We start from the raw sequence: 13,067 nt of genomic DNA, 5'->3' as shown, positions 1-13,067 counted from the left end.
AGTTACTCTGTCTACAGTGTTCACTAATATAACATCAGTGTCTCTCTACCGTCTTTCCTAAACAGAGGAAATCAAGGGGGAGAGGGGTCCTGAGCCTCCATCAGGGCAGGTGAGCCAGGCTATGGCAAGCCTCCCACGCCAGGGAGGGAACCTTTGGGGACCTCTGGTTTCACATCAGTCTCGGAAGGAGGGTTGGTCCTGCTTAATCCTATATGGCCTCCTCAAACCGTTTCCCCGGTTTCTGCTTCTACTGGGCCCAGAACTCTCCCAGACGGGGCCCCAAGCCTGGAAAACAGGCCTCCTCTCCATTTCCCAGCCCTTGTCGGGATGACTGGGTGGGCTCAGGGCCTCTTAGAGTGGTCACCAATGTCCCTCACAGGCCTCGCTCTGCGCAGAGCGATTCATCTCAGGCATGTGGCAGGGCTACTTGGGTTGTAGCAAATGAGGGGGGCAGGTCGGAGTGGCAAGAACCTCACGCGGAAGACAGGCCTTAGTCCTGCGCCACCACGCGCCGTCCTTCCCTCAGCCCCTAATCAGCCCCGCTAGCCCCATTCTCTGCCACCCTCTACCCATTATCCCTTCCCTCCCCTCCCATCACAGCCGGCTCCGGGAGGGATCGAATCTTGGGCGGCGAGGAGGGCGGCTTGGAGAGCCAGGCTCGGGGGCCGGAGGGCACGCACTGGCCGGGGGCCGCCTGCGCGGAGCTGTCCAGCACCCGAGGCGGGGCGCGCAACCCCCGGCCCGCCCCAGCAGCCAGCAACCGTCCTGCCAGCGCCACTGCGGCTCGGCGGGCGCGTCACGTGGCTGGCGCGGCGCGGCCTCCGGGCTCAGGCGGGCGAGGGGCCGGGCGGCAGGACCCACAGACCCGCTGACGCTCCACCGGCGGCACCGGCCGGGCGGGCTGGGAGCAGCGCGGGGCGGCCAGGGGGCGCCAGGGCCGGGCGGGCTGCGCGGCGCGGGGCATGGGCACGCCGGGGGCCCCCGGGCACAGGCCGGCCGCGGCGCGGCTCCCGGGGCGCAGGGGCAGCGGCGGGCAGGGGTCCTCCCTGGCGGCCGCCGCTGAGCCCCCGCGGGGCCCGTGACGCCGCGGCCGATGTGGCCCCGCACGCGCTGCGGGCCTGCACCGCCACCTCACAAAGTCGCCGCCGGAGCCGCCGCCCGCACCCGGGCCGCAGCCGCCGCGGGAGCCCGAGCCCGAGCCCGAGCCGGAGCCGCAGGCGCGGGGCAGGAGGCGGCGTCCACGGGCGGCCGCCCGGCCCCGGCATGGAGAAGCGGGCAGCCGCGGGGCCGGATGCGGCGCCGGGCGCCCGGGCGCAGCTCGCCGTCGTCTGCCTGGGTGAGTGGGCCGCGCGGGCACGCCGGGGTTTGTCCCCTGCCTCTGTAGCTCCACACCTCTCCCTGGTCGCACCCGCGGCGCCCCTCTTCCCCGGTCGCGGCTGGAGTTCCCGGAGCGGGCACTGCGAGAGCTCCCGCCGGAGGCCGCGGAGACTGCGGCTCCCAGGACCCCGGCCTGCTGGGGTCGTAGGCCTGGGAGGGCGCCTCCGGCCGCGGAGCCCCGGCTCCCGCCCGGCTCGGAAGAGCGTCCGGGAGCCCGGGTGAGCGGTGCGCAGGGCGGCCCGCTGTGCAGGCGCCTGGGGTTGGCAGGCAGTGGCTTTCTGCCTGGGCTGCCCGTGCTTAGCCTGGTGGCGACGGGGGGTCGGGGGCCTCCGGAGCTGCGGACAAAGGCGAAGCCAGCCGGGCCGGGGCCGGTGGCCCCCTCAACGAGGAACTATTTCCTGCCCAGAGTGGGTTGGGGGCGGGAGCTAGCCGGAGCCGGGATCAGGATGCCGGGCAGGAGGCAGCTGCTAGAATGACTCCTGTTTTCCCTTTGTGGCTTCACAGACCCAGCGGGGCAGGCCTCATCAGCCCAGGTGGTGTGTCTGGGGAGGGTCGAGGGACCCATCCAGGCCTGCCACCCCTCCAGCCCTACCAGAGTTTTTCTGTCCACCTTTCCAGGGCCTTGTGTGGGGGAGAGGGGAAGGAAGGAGTTAAATCCTCAAGCCACATGGCTCCTTTATTTACCATGATGAAGGAGGGAGGCCATTATCTAAGTCCCGGGTCATTAGGGGACACCCTATGGTGTCATTAGTGAAGGCTCTGTAACCCCAATAGGTTGGCTGAAGCCAGTGAAATGACAGTAAAAAAGAAGCCTGTTCATTTTAGGTTGCACCCTCCTCTACCCCCAAGAACCCAGGAGCTGGGGGAAGGCCCCTGCCTTAGCTGTGTGAGCGGGTCTCAGTAAAGGCCACGGCCCCCAGAGTGCCCACTCTCCAATCTGTCAGTGGTCACGTGCTGCTGGGTGCTGGGCTTCCCCGGGGAGCAAGGCAAGGGGCAGACCCTCCAGCCTTCCCAAGGCCCTCCCTGCCCAGATGGGGCATAGCCCAGCAGAGCCTGGGTGTCCTGCTAGGCGGCAGCTGGCCCTGCTTCCTCACCAGATGGGGGCTGACCCCTGCAGAGATGCTCTCTGCTTCCCTTGGCATCCTTGATGTTGGGGAAGGAGGCACCCTGAACCCCTGGAAGTTGAGTTTGCCCATATCTTCCATTCCCATCACCCCTGCGGGAAAGCAGTAGATGAAAGCAAAGGGCAAATCCCATGGTGGTGGGTACTTGAAGGGGTAGGTGGCAGGCAAATTCTTTGCCTCTCTTCTCAAGGTCAGCATGGCACAGTGAGGAGGACCTTGAACCCTGTTAGCTGTGAGTGCCTGTAAAATGGGTGTAATCAGAACTGTTTCCCTCCCTCCCTGGCTGGAGAGGCCGCTCAGAGGGAGGAAGCCCTACAGGGTGGTAGGAGAGCCCTTGACAAGCCCAGGTTGAGCAAGGGCCTCTCTCTGAAGGATGGTCCAGGCCCATGGTTCCCAAGCCTGAGAGGAAACAGAAACACACCCCCTCCCAAGTAACTTAGAATTCCCAAGTGTGGCGAGTGGCAGGAGCTGTCTGGTGCAGTCAGGCTTGCACCCTGCTCTCTTCCGCTGTGGGTGTTCAGGTGGGTGCTGAGATCCCCGAGGTTCTCGCTTCTGCCCATCCCAGCAGGACTGGGGTGGGAGCACAAGTCTCTGTGGCAGCACTCTGGGCCTTACCCTGCGAGATGAAGAGAACCAGCCTGGAGTTTGGGCTGTGTTGACCTGTGCCCCAGGTGCTTGAGACCCAAGAGCCACCCCCCTCCCCCAATCCACTGAACTCTCTCTGTGTCTCCCGCAGTGAACATTGTTCTCACCGGGCGGCTCAGCAGCGCCGTTCCTGCCTTAGGTGAGTAAGATGCTTCTCCCCTTCCTCCCTTCCTCCCTGCCCTCCCGGCTTAGTGACCTCTGAGTACCAGCCTTCAGGATCCTGGCTCCACCCCTGAGGTCACCTGGCCTTTTTCTACCTCAATCCCTGGGAATCTTTTCTGCATCACAAAGGAGCTGTTTGGCATTGGGCAAACTTACACCTCTCTGAGTCTCAGTTTCCTGTTCTGTAAAATGGGTGCAATAACAGGCCCTACCCCAAAGCCTGCTTATTAGGGTTAAATGGGCAAATGAGGTAAGGTGCTCAGCACAGCATTGGCACATGGTGGCCTAATACCGCTAGGAAACTGTCACAGCCCACACAATTGACAGATTGTGCTTCCTGTAGGGTTCCCAGAGGGCCATGGGGCGCCATGAGATGCCTGCCTGCTTTAAAATTATACCTGGGATTTAGCTGATAAAGATATGGCTGAGTGACAGCACCGAGAGACCAAAGCCGTTGATGGAGGGATTTAGTGCTTATGTGTCTTGTGAGGAGGGCACATGCCATGCCACATAGGGTCACAGGGGAAATACCAGGTTTGGTCAAGGCAGACATAGGAGTGAGGGGAAGGCCCAGGCCAGAGGCTTGATTGGCGTTTCAGTGGGAAAGGCAGGGCAGGGCAGGGGAAGCAGCTTAGGACTGGCTAATTTGAATAATTCCCGAGGGCTCTGGGCTATGGGGGTGGTCTCTCGGTGCCTGGTACCTGACCCTGGGATGAAATACTGGCTTGGTGTGTGAGTTAGGTAAGAAGGCAGTGAGGAGACTCAGCCTCGGATCAGCCAGTCTGCCCAGGGAAGACCAGTTTCAGGCAAACTGGTTTGCAGGAGAGAGGTAAACACTTTGGCTGAGAGTTTGGCCCTGTGGTTAGTGGATGCCAGATAGACATATGGAGTCTAAGAAAACACAGTTAGAAGTCCGCGGCTGCCTCCTGCCTGTCCGCGTGGGTCCGTCCATCCACTGGCCGTCTTTGTGCTTGGGCCTTGTGCTGAGCACAGCAAAGGCTGCCAGGAGCGGCAGGGAGGCTGAGGCCATCAGGAGCATTTGTCCTTTGCTGAGGGGGCTGCCAGGGGTTGGTGAATGCATAGGCCCAGGCCCCTGTGGCCCTCGGTGCCCCTGTGAGACATCTGAAGGGCCTTGGGAGCTGGAGTCTGGGGCGCCGCGGACTTGTTCGCTGTGTGCTGAGCTGCATCGTGGGGCGGGAGGTACCCGGGATTTCTAGTTCTGCTCAGGGCCCGGCTTGCAGCAGAAACCCACGGAGGCCGGCTCAGGGAGAGGGCTCTCTGCTGGCTGCGGTCCCTGGGAGGGGGAGGCTCAGGGTCCACAGAAGCCGCTCTCACGGGCCCATCTCTGAGACGCACCCTCGGCCCCCTTCTCCCTGCCCACCAGCTCCTGCTTCCGGCAGCCTGGTCTCCTCTGCTGACTCTGCTGGCCCAGGGCCCTGCCTCGCTCAGCACTGAGCCAGCCTCGGCCCTGCCTGGCGTCCTGGCCCCCACAGCTGACCACCCAGTCTCTCCACCCCAACTTCCAGGAGAAGACTGACTGGCCTCACCTGGGTCAGGTGTCTGTGGCTATGGCAGAGAGTGGGCATGGGGAAAGGGCACGTGAGGGCGTCAGGTCTTACAAATGTGAACCCAGGCCGGCCCTCCTGCTGGTGTAGCGGGTGGGCATGTGGCTAGACGTTTAGAAAAGAAATGCTCCAGGGACAAGGTCTACTCCTAGAGCCGGGAAAGACAGCCATCCGGGTCCACCCTCATGTGTGGCCGCCAGCAGGGTCCAGGTTGCCTGTGCATGGCGCCCCCCGGTGTCCTGTGCGGCCCCAGGTAGTGATCTGGGGCTGGGACTGTCCTGGAGCCCATCGCTGACCCTCTAGCTTTGCTGAGGGAAGTGGAGACCAGTTTGTGCTGCCAGAGGTGCCTCCCTCCACCCAAAGCTTCATGCCGCTGCAGTTTTCAGGGTTCCCCTGCGATTCCTCCTGTGAGGAGGCCAGATCATCACTGTCTGGCCTGCCCCTTCCCAGCCCTCGCTGGGCTCAGACCCCCCGCAGGGCCCAGCTGGGCTGCCCGGGAACCTCACGGGTTTTTGCCTCTCAGACCCCGTCCTGCCCCAGGTTGTCAGGCACTAACTGGGTCAGGCCACCCACCTCCCGCACCCCAGCCTCTGGGCTCCGCCTTGTGGCCACTGTGACCCGGTGGGGTGGTGAGCCTGGGCAGGGTCTTCAGGCTGTCCTCCCCTCACCTGGCAGCTGTGCCCACGTGCTTTGGTGGGGCTCCCAGCTCCCTGTCATTGGTTACACCAGCAGGGTGTCCGGAGTAACGACGGCCTCTGGAAACCAGATCTGTGCGCTGCGCGTCCTCAGGACTTGCTTGTACCCTCTCAGGAGTATTTGACGTCCCTGTGGACCAGGAAAGAAGGACACTGGTCTAAAAGTGCTCAGTCATCCCTTGCCCCCTTGAGCAGGCCACCTTGACCCGAGGGCCGAGTAATCTTCTGCCCGAGTGAACATAGGTCACCTCCAGTTAAACTCAGACAGACCTCTCTGACTGCCCCTAACACCCCCCAAGACCCTCCACCCTGCATCGGTATCTCCCAGCTCCCCTTGCTGCCCGCCCATCATCACACACCCCATCACTACCCTCACCTCCCCTGGGCATCCCCCCTCCTCAACCCAGCACGTGCATGTCTGCCTAGAGACTGCCGCTTCCTCAGATCTCCCAGCCACCCTGAGACAAGCAGCGCCCACTGACTCCATTTCACTGATGGACAAGCTGGGGCCTAGGGGGCAACGGTGCATCTGGCAGTGTGGACCCCCGGAATGGATTCACGAGGCTCTACCCTGCCTGTGCTTGGGTCCTGGGGTGGTGGTAGAATGCGGGTGAGGCCTGCCCCGCATTCTAGAAACTAGAAACTAGAAAGCCTGGGGCCGGTGGTCTGAGCGGATGATGCCCTCCAGGCCCATGGCCAGGCAGCGTCCAGTCTGGGGCCCTGCACGGACTCTGGCCTCCCTCCTGCACCATGGTCACTTTGCATGGGCCAGGCCGACGGCTGCAGAAATCATGGTCTCTGTGGCCCCCTTTGGAGAAGAATAAACAGTGACTGAGTGACACTGCTGCCCCCGACGTGGGAATTTCTGGGGCAGCCAGGGCGCACTCAGGGGTGAGGCTGTTTGGGGAATGTGTTGTCAGGGGCTTTGCTGAGGGGCAGAGCTGGGCTGGCAGCTGTCCAGTCATCTGCTCCTGACTAGGCTGGTGGTTGGAGACACAGGCCTCCCTACTCATGAAAGAAGGGCCAGACACAGGTCCTTGCGGGCCTGGCTTTCCCTGGCCAGTGTGGGAAACCCGGCCTCCGTGAGTGCTGCATCCCACAGGGGAAGCGTCTGGGCCAGGGTAGGTATTGCTTTGCCTCAGGCCTTGTCCTGGGGGCGGAGGGGACAGGGGGTGACTCCCACACTGGCTGGTGAAGCCTCCAACTCCAGGTGTAACCTCTGCTTTAGAGACTCCGTGTGGGGGGAAGATGTGCTCCCAGCCCTGCCTGGGAGCCTCCCGCCCAGCACCCTGTAGGAGGAGAAGCCTCTTCTGGGTTTCATAACCTCACGCCTCCCAGGGTGTCCCCAGGTCAGCACCCAGCGTCTCCGTGAGGCCCATAAAGCCGGCGGCCTCACCCGTCAGAGGGAACATGTTGCTCAGGCCCCCGGCCGCCCCTCCGTTTGTTTAGTCCTTACCCTCCTGGGCTGTGAGAAATCTGCGGCTCAGGGAGGCTGGCCTCCCAGGCCACGCTGAGTGCCCAGCGGAGAACCCTGGCTGGTACCTCGCCGACCCACGACCGTCGCTCTGATGGTGACCTGAGCGTGGTCAGCCTCGCTTTGGGTCAGGGCGGGTGTTTCTCTTCTAGTCCCCTGATGCTCCTGTGAGCCATGGCCGGGGGCTAACTCCCTGCTAGTCACAGTGTTGGATCACCCGGACCTCAGCGCGTACCCTCCTAAGACTGTGGGAGGCGTCTGGAGGGCTTTCACTCTCCCTCCTGTACCTGAGCCCTTTGGGGTTTCAGAGTCTTGTTGAGAGCTAGCAGAGAGACCCTACTTCCAGGGCAACGGTGGAAGGGGCCAGGCAGTGGGAGAGAGGAGGTGGTATTGCTGGGCTCGGGAAAAGCGTCATCATTTGTCTCCCCCAGCCTCAGTTTCTCCATCTGTATAACGGGCCCCACCTGTGCTGCCGGCTGTCGGGAAGATCAGATGAAGAAGTATGACCGAGGGGCTGTGAGGGCTGGGGGCAGCCAAGTGCAGGGCCTTCCTGGTCCTGGGAAGGCCAGGGCACACCGGGGCAGGGTTTGCCGCCTTTAGGCTGGGTGGGCTCAGCTGGGAAGCAGAGGGCATGTGTAATGATGTGGGTAAAGTGAGGCCGGTGAGGCTGGGCACAGAGGCACTCGTCACCCGTGCTGGCTGGCATGATGCCCTGAGCTCGTCCCTGACACTGTACGGTAGACACTTCATCAGTGCGTCGGCTCAAGGCTGGCAGCGAGAGGCCAAGCCCGTTAGAGGACCAGCGTGGGCCCTGACTTACCTGCTGTGTGGCCATGGGCAGCTCACTTACCCTCTCTGAGCCTCGGTTTCCTCATCTGGTTACAACATCCACCCCTGGTGGCTTCCCACTTATGCTCAGGATAGAACCCAGATGCCACACAAGGTACCATCAGACCCAGCCTGCACTTCCAGCCACCTTGGGACATCGGGTCCTCCTTTCAGGCCTGTTTTATAATCTTCACTCTACCCAGGGTATCTGCAGAGTCTGTTCCTTCCCCAGCCTGTGAGCTCCACAGAGCCAGGCTTTTGCCTGTCTTACGAGCATGCCTACCGCTTGTGCTTGCCATATATTAGGTCTTCAGTGAATATGTGTTGGGTGAGCACAGCCCCTTCCCTCCCGGGCTGAGGCCTGTATTTAGTCAGCCCCGGGGCGGGAGGAGGGGAACAGGCAGGGAACCACAGTGGGTCTGCCTCTGCCTAGGGCTGCAAGATTCTCCAGAGGCACCAAGGGGAGTTGGTGGGCTCGCTCCCAGCCCTGCTGGGGATAAGGGATAAGACCTAGGCTCTGGGGCACAAGGTGGGCCCTCCTTGGCCCACGCCATACACACCACTTCCGTGAAGTCTCAAGTTGTGGCCTTCCTCTTGGCCGTGATCACCTTGGCTGGACTTGAGCCCACCCCGGGGAAGGCCTGTGCTCAAGCCATGGGGGGCTCAAGTGTCCCCCTCCCTCACCACCCCCTCCCACCCAAAGGTGAGGCCAGCACCTCTCAGCCTCCTCTCCTGACAGCCGCCTGCAGCGGGAAACTGGAGCAGCACACGGAACGACGCGGTGTCATCTACAGCCCAGCCTGGCCCCTCAACTACCCACCGGGCACCAACTGCAGCTGGTACATCCAGGGTGACCGTGGGGACATGATCACCATCAGGTATGGGGGCCCCGGGGGTGTCAGAGGGAACCGATGTGGGCCTACACACACTGAATGTGAGTGTGGTGGTGTGCATGTGAGGGCATGTGGCAAGCCGGTGACCAGATGCGTGTGCACACGTGTGAGCGCTCACGTGTGCTTGTTTATGTGCGTGAGCCCCATCTGAGCAGGCATAAGGGACAGGTGTGTGTGCATGTGTGAGCACGTGTGTGGGTAGGTGTGGGCACAAGTGAGCAGATGTGGATGTGTGCAAGTACGTGTGTGAGTCTACATGTATGAGTTGTGTGCATGTGAGCACGTGAGTGTGGGCCTCTGTTGCTGGCCGCCCAGACCTGGGCCTCGTCCTGCCCTGAGCCTCTCTCATGGGCTTGCGGGGCTGTCCGTCACCTCAGGCCTGTCAGGGAGGGGAGCCCTGGGACTGGTGGGCATGGCCCAGCTGTCTGTGAGGTGGCAGAGGTGTCCTGTCTGTCCTGCAGGGGTGGCTTGAGGCCAGGCTGGCACTGAGCCCAGAGCACGTTTTCCCCAGGGGCCTTGGGGTGGTCTCGGCAGGAACGGGGACCAGGCAGGAGCCCAGGCGCTTGAGCTGCGGGGACATGCAGAGGGAAACGGGGTGAGGTGATCAGATGGTGGAACTGAGGCTGGACCCCTGGACTGGGGAGATCACGGGGAGTCACTCTCCTAAATGCAAAGCCCGGAAGCCCCCAGTCGCTCCAAGGCACAGGGATGTGATGGGCACCGTCAGGGTCTGTGCCCGTTTCCCTGTGGCCTCTGGGAGTCTCTTCAAAGACTCGACCCTTCCTGGCCCCCTCTAGAGAACTCCATGGCGCTGTTTATCCCAGAGCCTGGGCCAGGGGGCCCAGGGCCAGTGTTTCTCCCCAGGTGCTGAGCTGTGCCCCAGCCCCAGCCTAGGCCAGCCCGGTGCGCACGGGTCCCCTCGGTGCACAAGCCTGGGATTGTGCAGGGTCTGTCCCAGCAGAGCCAGCGTGGGGGGGATCTGAACCCTTGGGCCTTGTCCTTCAGGGGAGAGTGTAAGTGGAGGGAATTGCCTACGATGGGGCTCCTGCCTCCCCCTCCACTCTGGCCTTGGGTTGGGGTGCCGTGTGTGTGTGTGTGCTGACCGAGGGTGGAGAGGCTGCACTGGGGCTGACGTGACCCAGGCTGTCCACACTGTCCTGATTCTTCATGGAGCCACCTTCAGACCCCTGGAGGGCCCACTGAGCAGCCGGGAGTGGAGGAGAGGAGGGACAGTGGGGCTGGCCGTCCTTGCCGTGAGCTCAGGCATGATCGTTCCCTGCTGGCCCCTGGCCACCCACCCATGTCGGCGGCCCTCTTTGCCCCCCGCAGCTTCCGCAACTTTGACGTGGAGGAGTCCCACCAGTGCTCCCTGGACTGGCTCATGCTGGGCCCAGCGGCTCCGCCCCGCCAGGAGGCCTTCCGGCTCTGCGGCTCCGCCATCCCACCCGCCTTCATCTCTGCCCGGGACCATGTTTGGATCTTCTTCCACTCGGACGCCTCCAGTTCCGGCCAGGCCCAGGGCTTCCGTCTCTCATACATCCGAGGTGATGCCGGTGGGGCGGGCGGGGCGCCTCAGTGTGTGCACGTGGGCTCCTGGGGGCCAGGGCGGCACCCTCCATCGACCCACTCCCTGCAGGGTCTCCCCCAGCAGGCCTGTCAGCTGGAGCCCAGTGTTGGGACGGAGACTGGTCATGTTGCTGCCTCAGGGTGGCTTGGAGCCCCTCGAGGTCACTGACCCCACTTCATAGACTTGGCCAGAGTGGGGAGCTCAGCCCTTACCCCCAGCTCAGGTCAGGACCTGGGCCTGCTCTGGCATTTGGAGGGTCTCTGCCCCTCAGTTGGCCGTGGAGAGTCCAGGGCCCTTCTCCTGGGATCCTGCCTCTCCCTGGACCCTGCAGAGGCCCCGCTGGGATGGGGCACCACACGCCGGCTGCTGGCCCCAGGCTGGAGGGCAGCTCTGCTTGCCCCTGACTGTGTCTACTACGCACTTCACCCCACAGGGAAGCTGGGCCAGGCATCCTGCCAGGCTGACGAGTTCCGCTGTGACAACGGCAAGTGCTTGCCGGGCCCGTGGCAGTGCAACACCGTGGATGAGTGCGGCGACGGCTCTGACGAGGGCAATTGCTCGGCGCCTGCCTCCGAGCCGCCGGGCAGCCTGTGCCCCGGGGGCACCTTCCCCTGCAGCGGGGCGCGCTCCACACGCTGCCTGCCCGCCGAGCGGCGCTGCGACGGCACTCAGGACTGCGGCGATGGCTCCGACGAGGCTGGCTGCCCCGACCTGGCCTGCGGCCGGCGCCTGGGCAGCTTCTACGGCTCCTTCGCCTCCCCAGACCTGTTCGGCGCGGCCCGGGGGCCCTCGGACCTTCACTGCACGTGGCTGGTGGACACACAGGACCCACGGCGCGTGCTGCTGCAGCTGGAACTGCGGCTGGGCTATGACGACTACGTGCAGGTATACGAGGGCCTGGGCGAGCGTGGGGACCGCCTGCTGCAGACGCTCTCCTACCGCAGCAACCACCGGCCCGTGAGCCTCGAGGCCGCCCAGGGCCGCCTCACCGTGGCCTACCACGCCCGTGCCCGCAGCGCCGGCCACGGCTTCAACGCCACCTACCAGGTGAAGGGCTATTGCCTTCCGTGGGAGCAGCCGTGCGGGAGCAGCCGCGAGGGCGACGTGGACGACGCGGGCGAGCAGGGCTGCTTCTCGGAGCCGCAGCGCTGCGACGGCTGGTGGCACTGCGCCAGCGGCCGGGACGAGCAGGGCTGCCCCGCCTGCCCCCCCGACCAGTACCCCTGTGAGGGTGGCAGCGGCCTCTGTTACACGCCGGCCGACCGCTGCAACAATCAGAAAAGCTGCCCCGGTGGCGCTGACGAGAAGAACTGCTTCTCCTGCCAGCCGGGCACCTTCCACTGTGGCACCAACCTGTGCATCTTCGAGACGTGGCGCTGTGACGGCCAGGAGGACTGCCAGGACGGCAGCGACGAGCACGGCTGCCTGGCGGCCGTGCCCCGCAAGGTCATCACCGCCGCGCTCATCGGCAGCCTGGTCTGCGGGCTGCTACTCGTCATTGCCCTGGGCTGCGCCTTCAAGCTCTACTCCCTGCGCACGCAGGAGTACAGGTGGGCGGCGGGGCCAGGGCCTCGCTTTCCTCCTGTCTCTGGAGCGAGGCCCTGGGCTCACTGTTCGTACAGCTGTGGGCTTGTGAGCTGGGGCTCATCCACACGGGGCTTCTCGGGTCTGGGCACCTCGGGATGTCCGGATGGAAGGACAGGGTCCCGCGTCCTGCTGCGGAGCCCCCGTGGGAGGCGGGAAGTGGGAGGTCCCCACAGCCCCGCCATGCTGCCCTTCTGCCCTTGCTTTCAGGGCCTTTGAGACCCAGATGACACGCCTGGAGGCTGAGTTTGTGCGGCGAGAGGCACCCCCGTCCTATGGGCAGCTCATTGCACAGGGCCTCATTCCACCTGTGGAGGACTTTCCCGTCTACAGTGCGTCACAGGTGAGCCAGAGGGTGTGAGACCCCACCGGCCAGACCTCGGAAAACACCCAAGACAGGGAGGCCGAGGGACCATGTCGGAAAGCGTGCGGCCAGGCTGGTCCAGGGGTCGAGGGAGGCGGGAGATGAGGCCTGGACAGGGTGACATAGAAGGCCATGGCCGGGGAGTGGACAAGTTGGTCTCTGGGTCCTCGGGGGTCGTTCTGACCTCTGCCCCCTCAGCCGCCGCCCCACCCTCCAGGCCTCGGTGCTACAGAACCTTCGCACGGCCATGCGGCGACAGATGCGCCGGCACGCCTCCCGCCGCGGGCCCTCCCGCCGCCGCCTCGGCCGCCTCTGGAACCGGCTCTTTCACCGACCGCGGGCACCGCGCGGACAGATCCCGCTGCTGACGGCTGCGCGCACCTCACAGACGGTGCTGGGCGATGGGCTCCTCCAGCCGGCACCGGGGGCTGGCCTAGACCCCCCGGCACCCCTAACAGACACAGGCAGCCCAGGGGCAGCCGGGGAGGGGCCCCCCGGCGCCCCTAGCCACGCACCGGAGGTGGGGCCTTCTGTGCCGCCCACCTCGGGCCTGCGGGACCCAGAGGCCAGGCCAGCGCACAAGGACAGGAAGGCCGGCAGGGACCCTCTGGTGGACAACCCAGCCCCTGTGGACATGCCTCGGGCGTCCTGCTCGGCCCAGGGCCCTCACCCCCCGGCCCCCACTGCCGGCAGCACCCTAGGCCCCCACCCACCAGAGCCACTGGGTGTCTGCAGGAGCCCCCCGCCACCCTGCTCCCCAACGTTGGAGGCCAGTGACGACGAGGCCCT

At 64.5% G+C, this 13,067-nt stretch overlaps 1 protein-coding gene across 1 annotated transcript in view; it reads left to right on the top strand.

Annotated features, from left to right (window-relative positions):
* The first annotated feature begins 841 nt into the window (after positions 1-841).
* Positions 842-13,067, top strand: part of LRP3 (LDL receptor related protein 3) — a 12,473-nt gene continuing 247 nt past the window's right edge. Inside the window, exons 1-7 of the mRNA XM_059999281.1 lie at positions 842-1,336; positions 3,238-3,285; positions 8,610-8,748; positions 10,093-10,307; positions 10,764-11,880; positions 12,125-12,257; positions 12,496-13,062. Of these exons, the coding sequence (XP_059855264.1) occupies positions 1,264-1,336; positions 3,238-3,285; positions 8,610-8,748; positions 10,093-10,307; positions 10,764-11,880; positions 12,125-12,257; positions 12,496-13,062 (2,292 nt within the window). The 5' untranslated portion in view covers positions 842-1,263. The remainder of the gene's footprint in view (positions 1,337-3,237; positions 3,286-8,609; positions 8,749-10,092; positions 10,308-10,763; positions 11,881-12,124; positions 12,258-12,495; positions 13,063-13,067) is intronic.

Source organism: Delphinus delphis, chromosome 20, assembly GCF_949987515.2.
Source record: "Delphinus delphis chromosome 20, mDelDel1.2, whole genome shotgun sequence".
NCBI classification, from domain to species: domain Eukaryota; kingdom Metazoa; phylum Chordata; class Mammalia; order Artiodactyla; family Delphinidae; genus Delphinus; species Delphinus delphis.
Note: the sequence above shows the minus strand (reverse complement) of the source record. Positions and strands in the feature narration are given on the sequence as shown.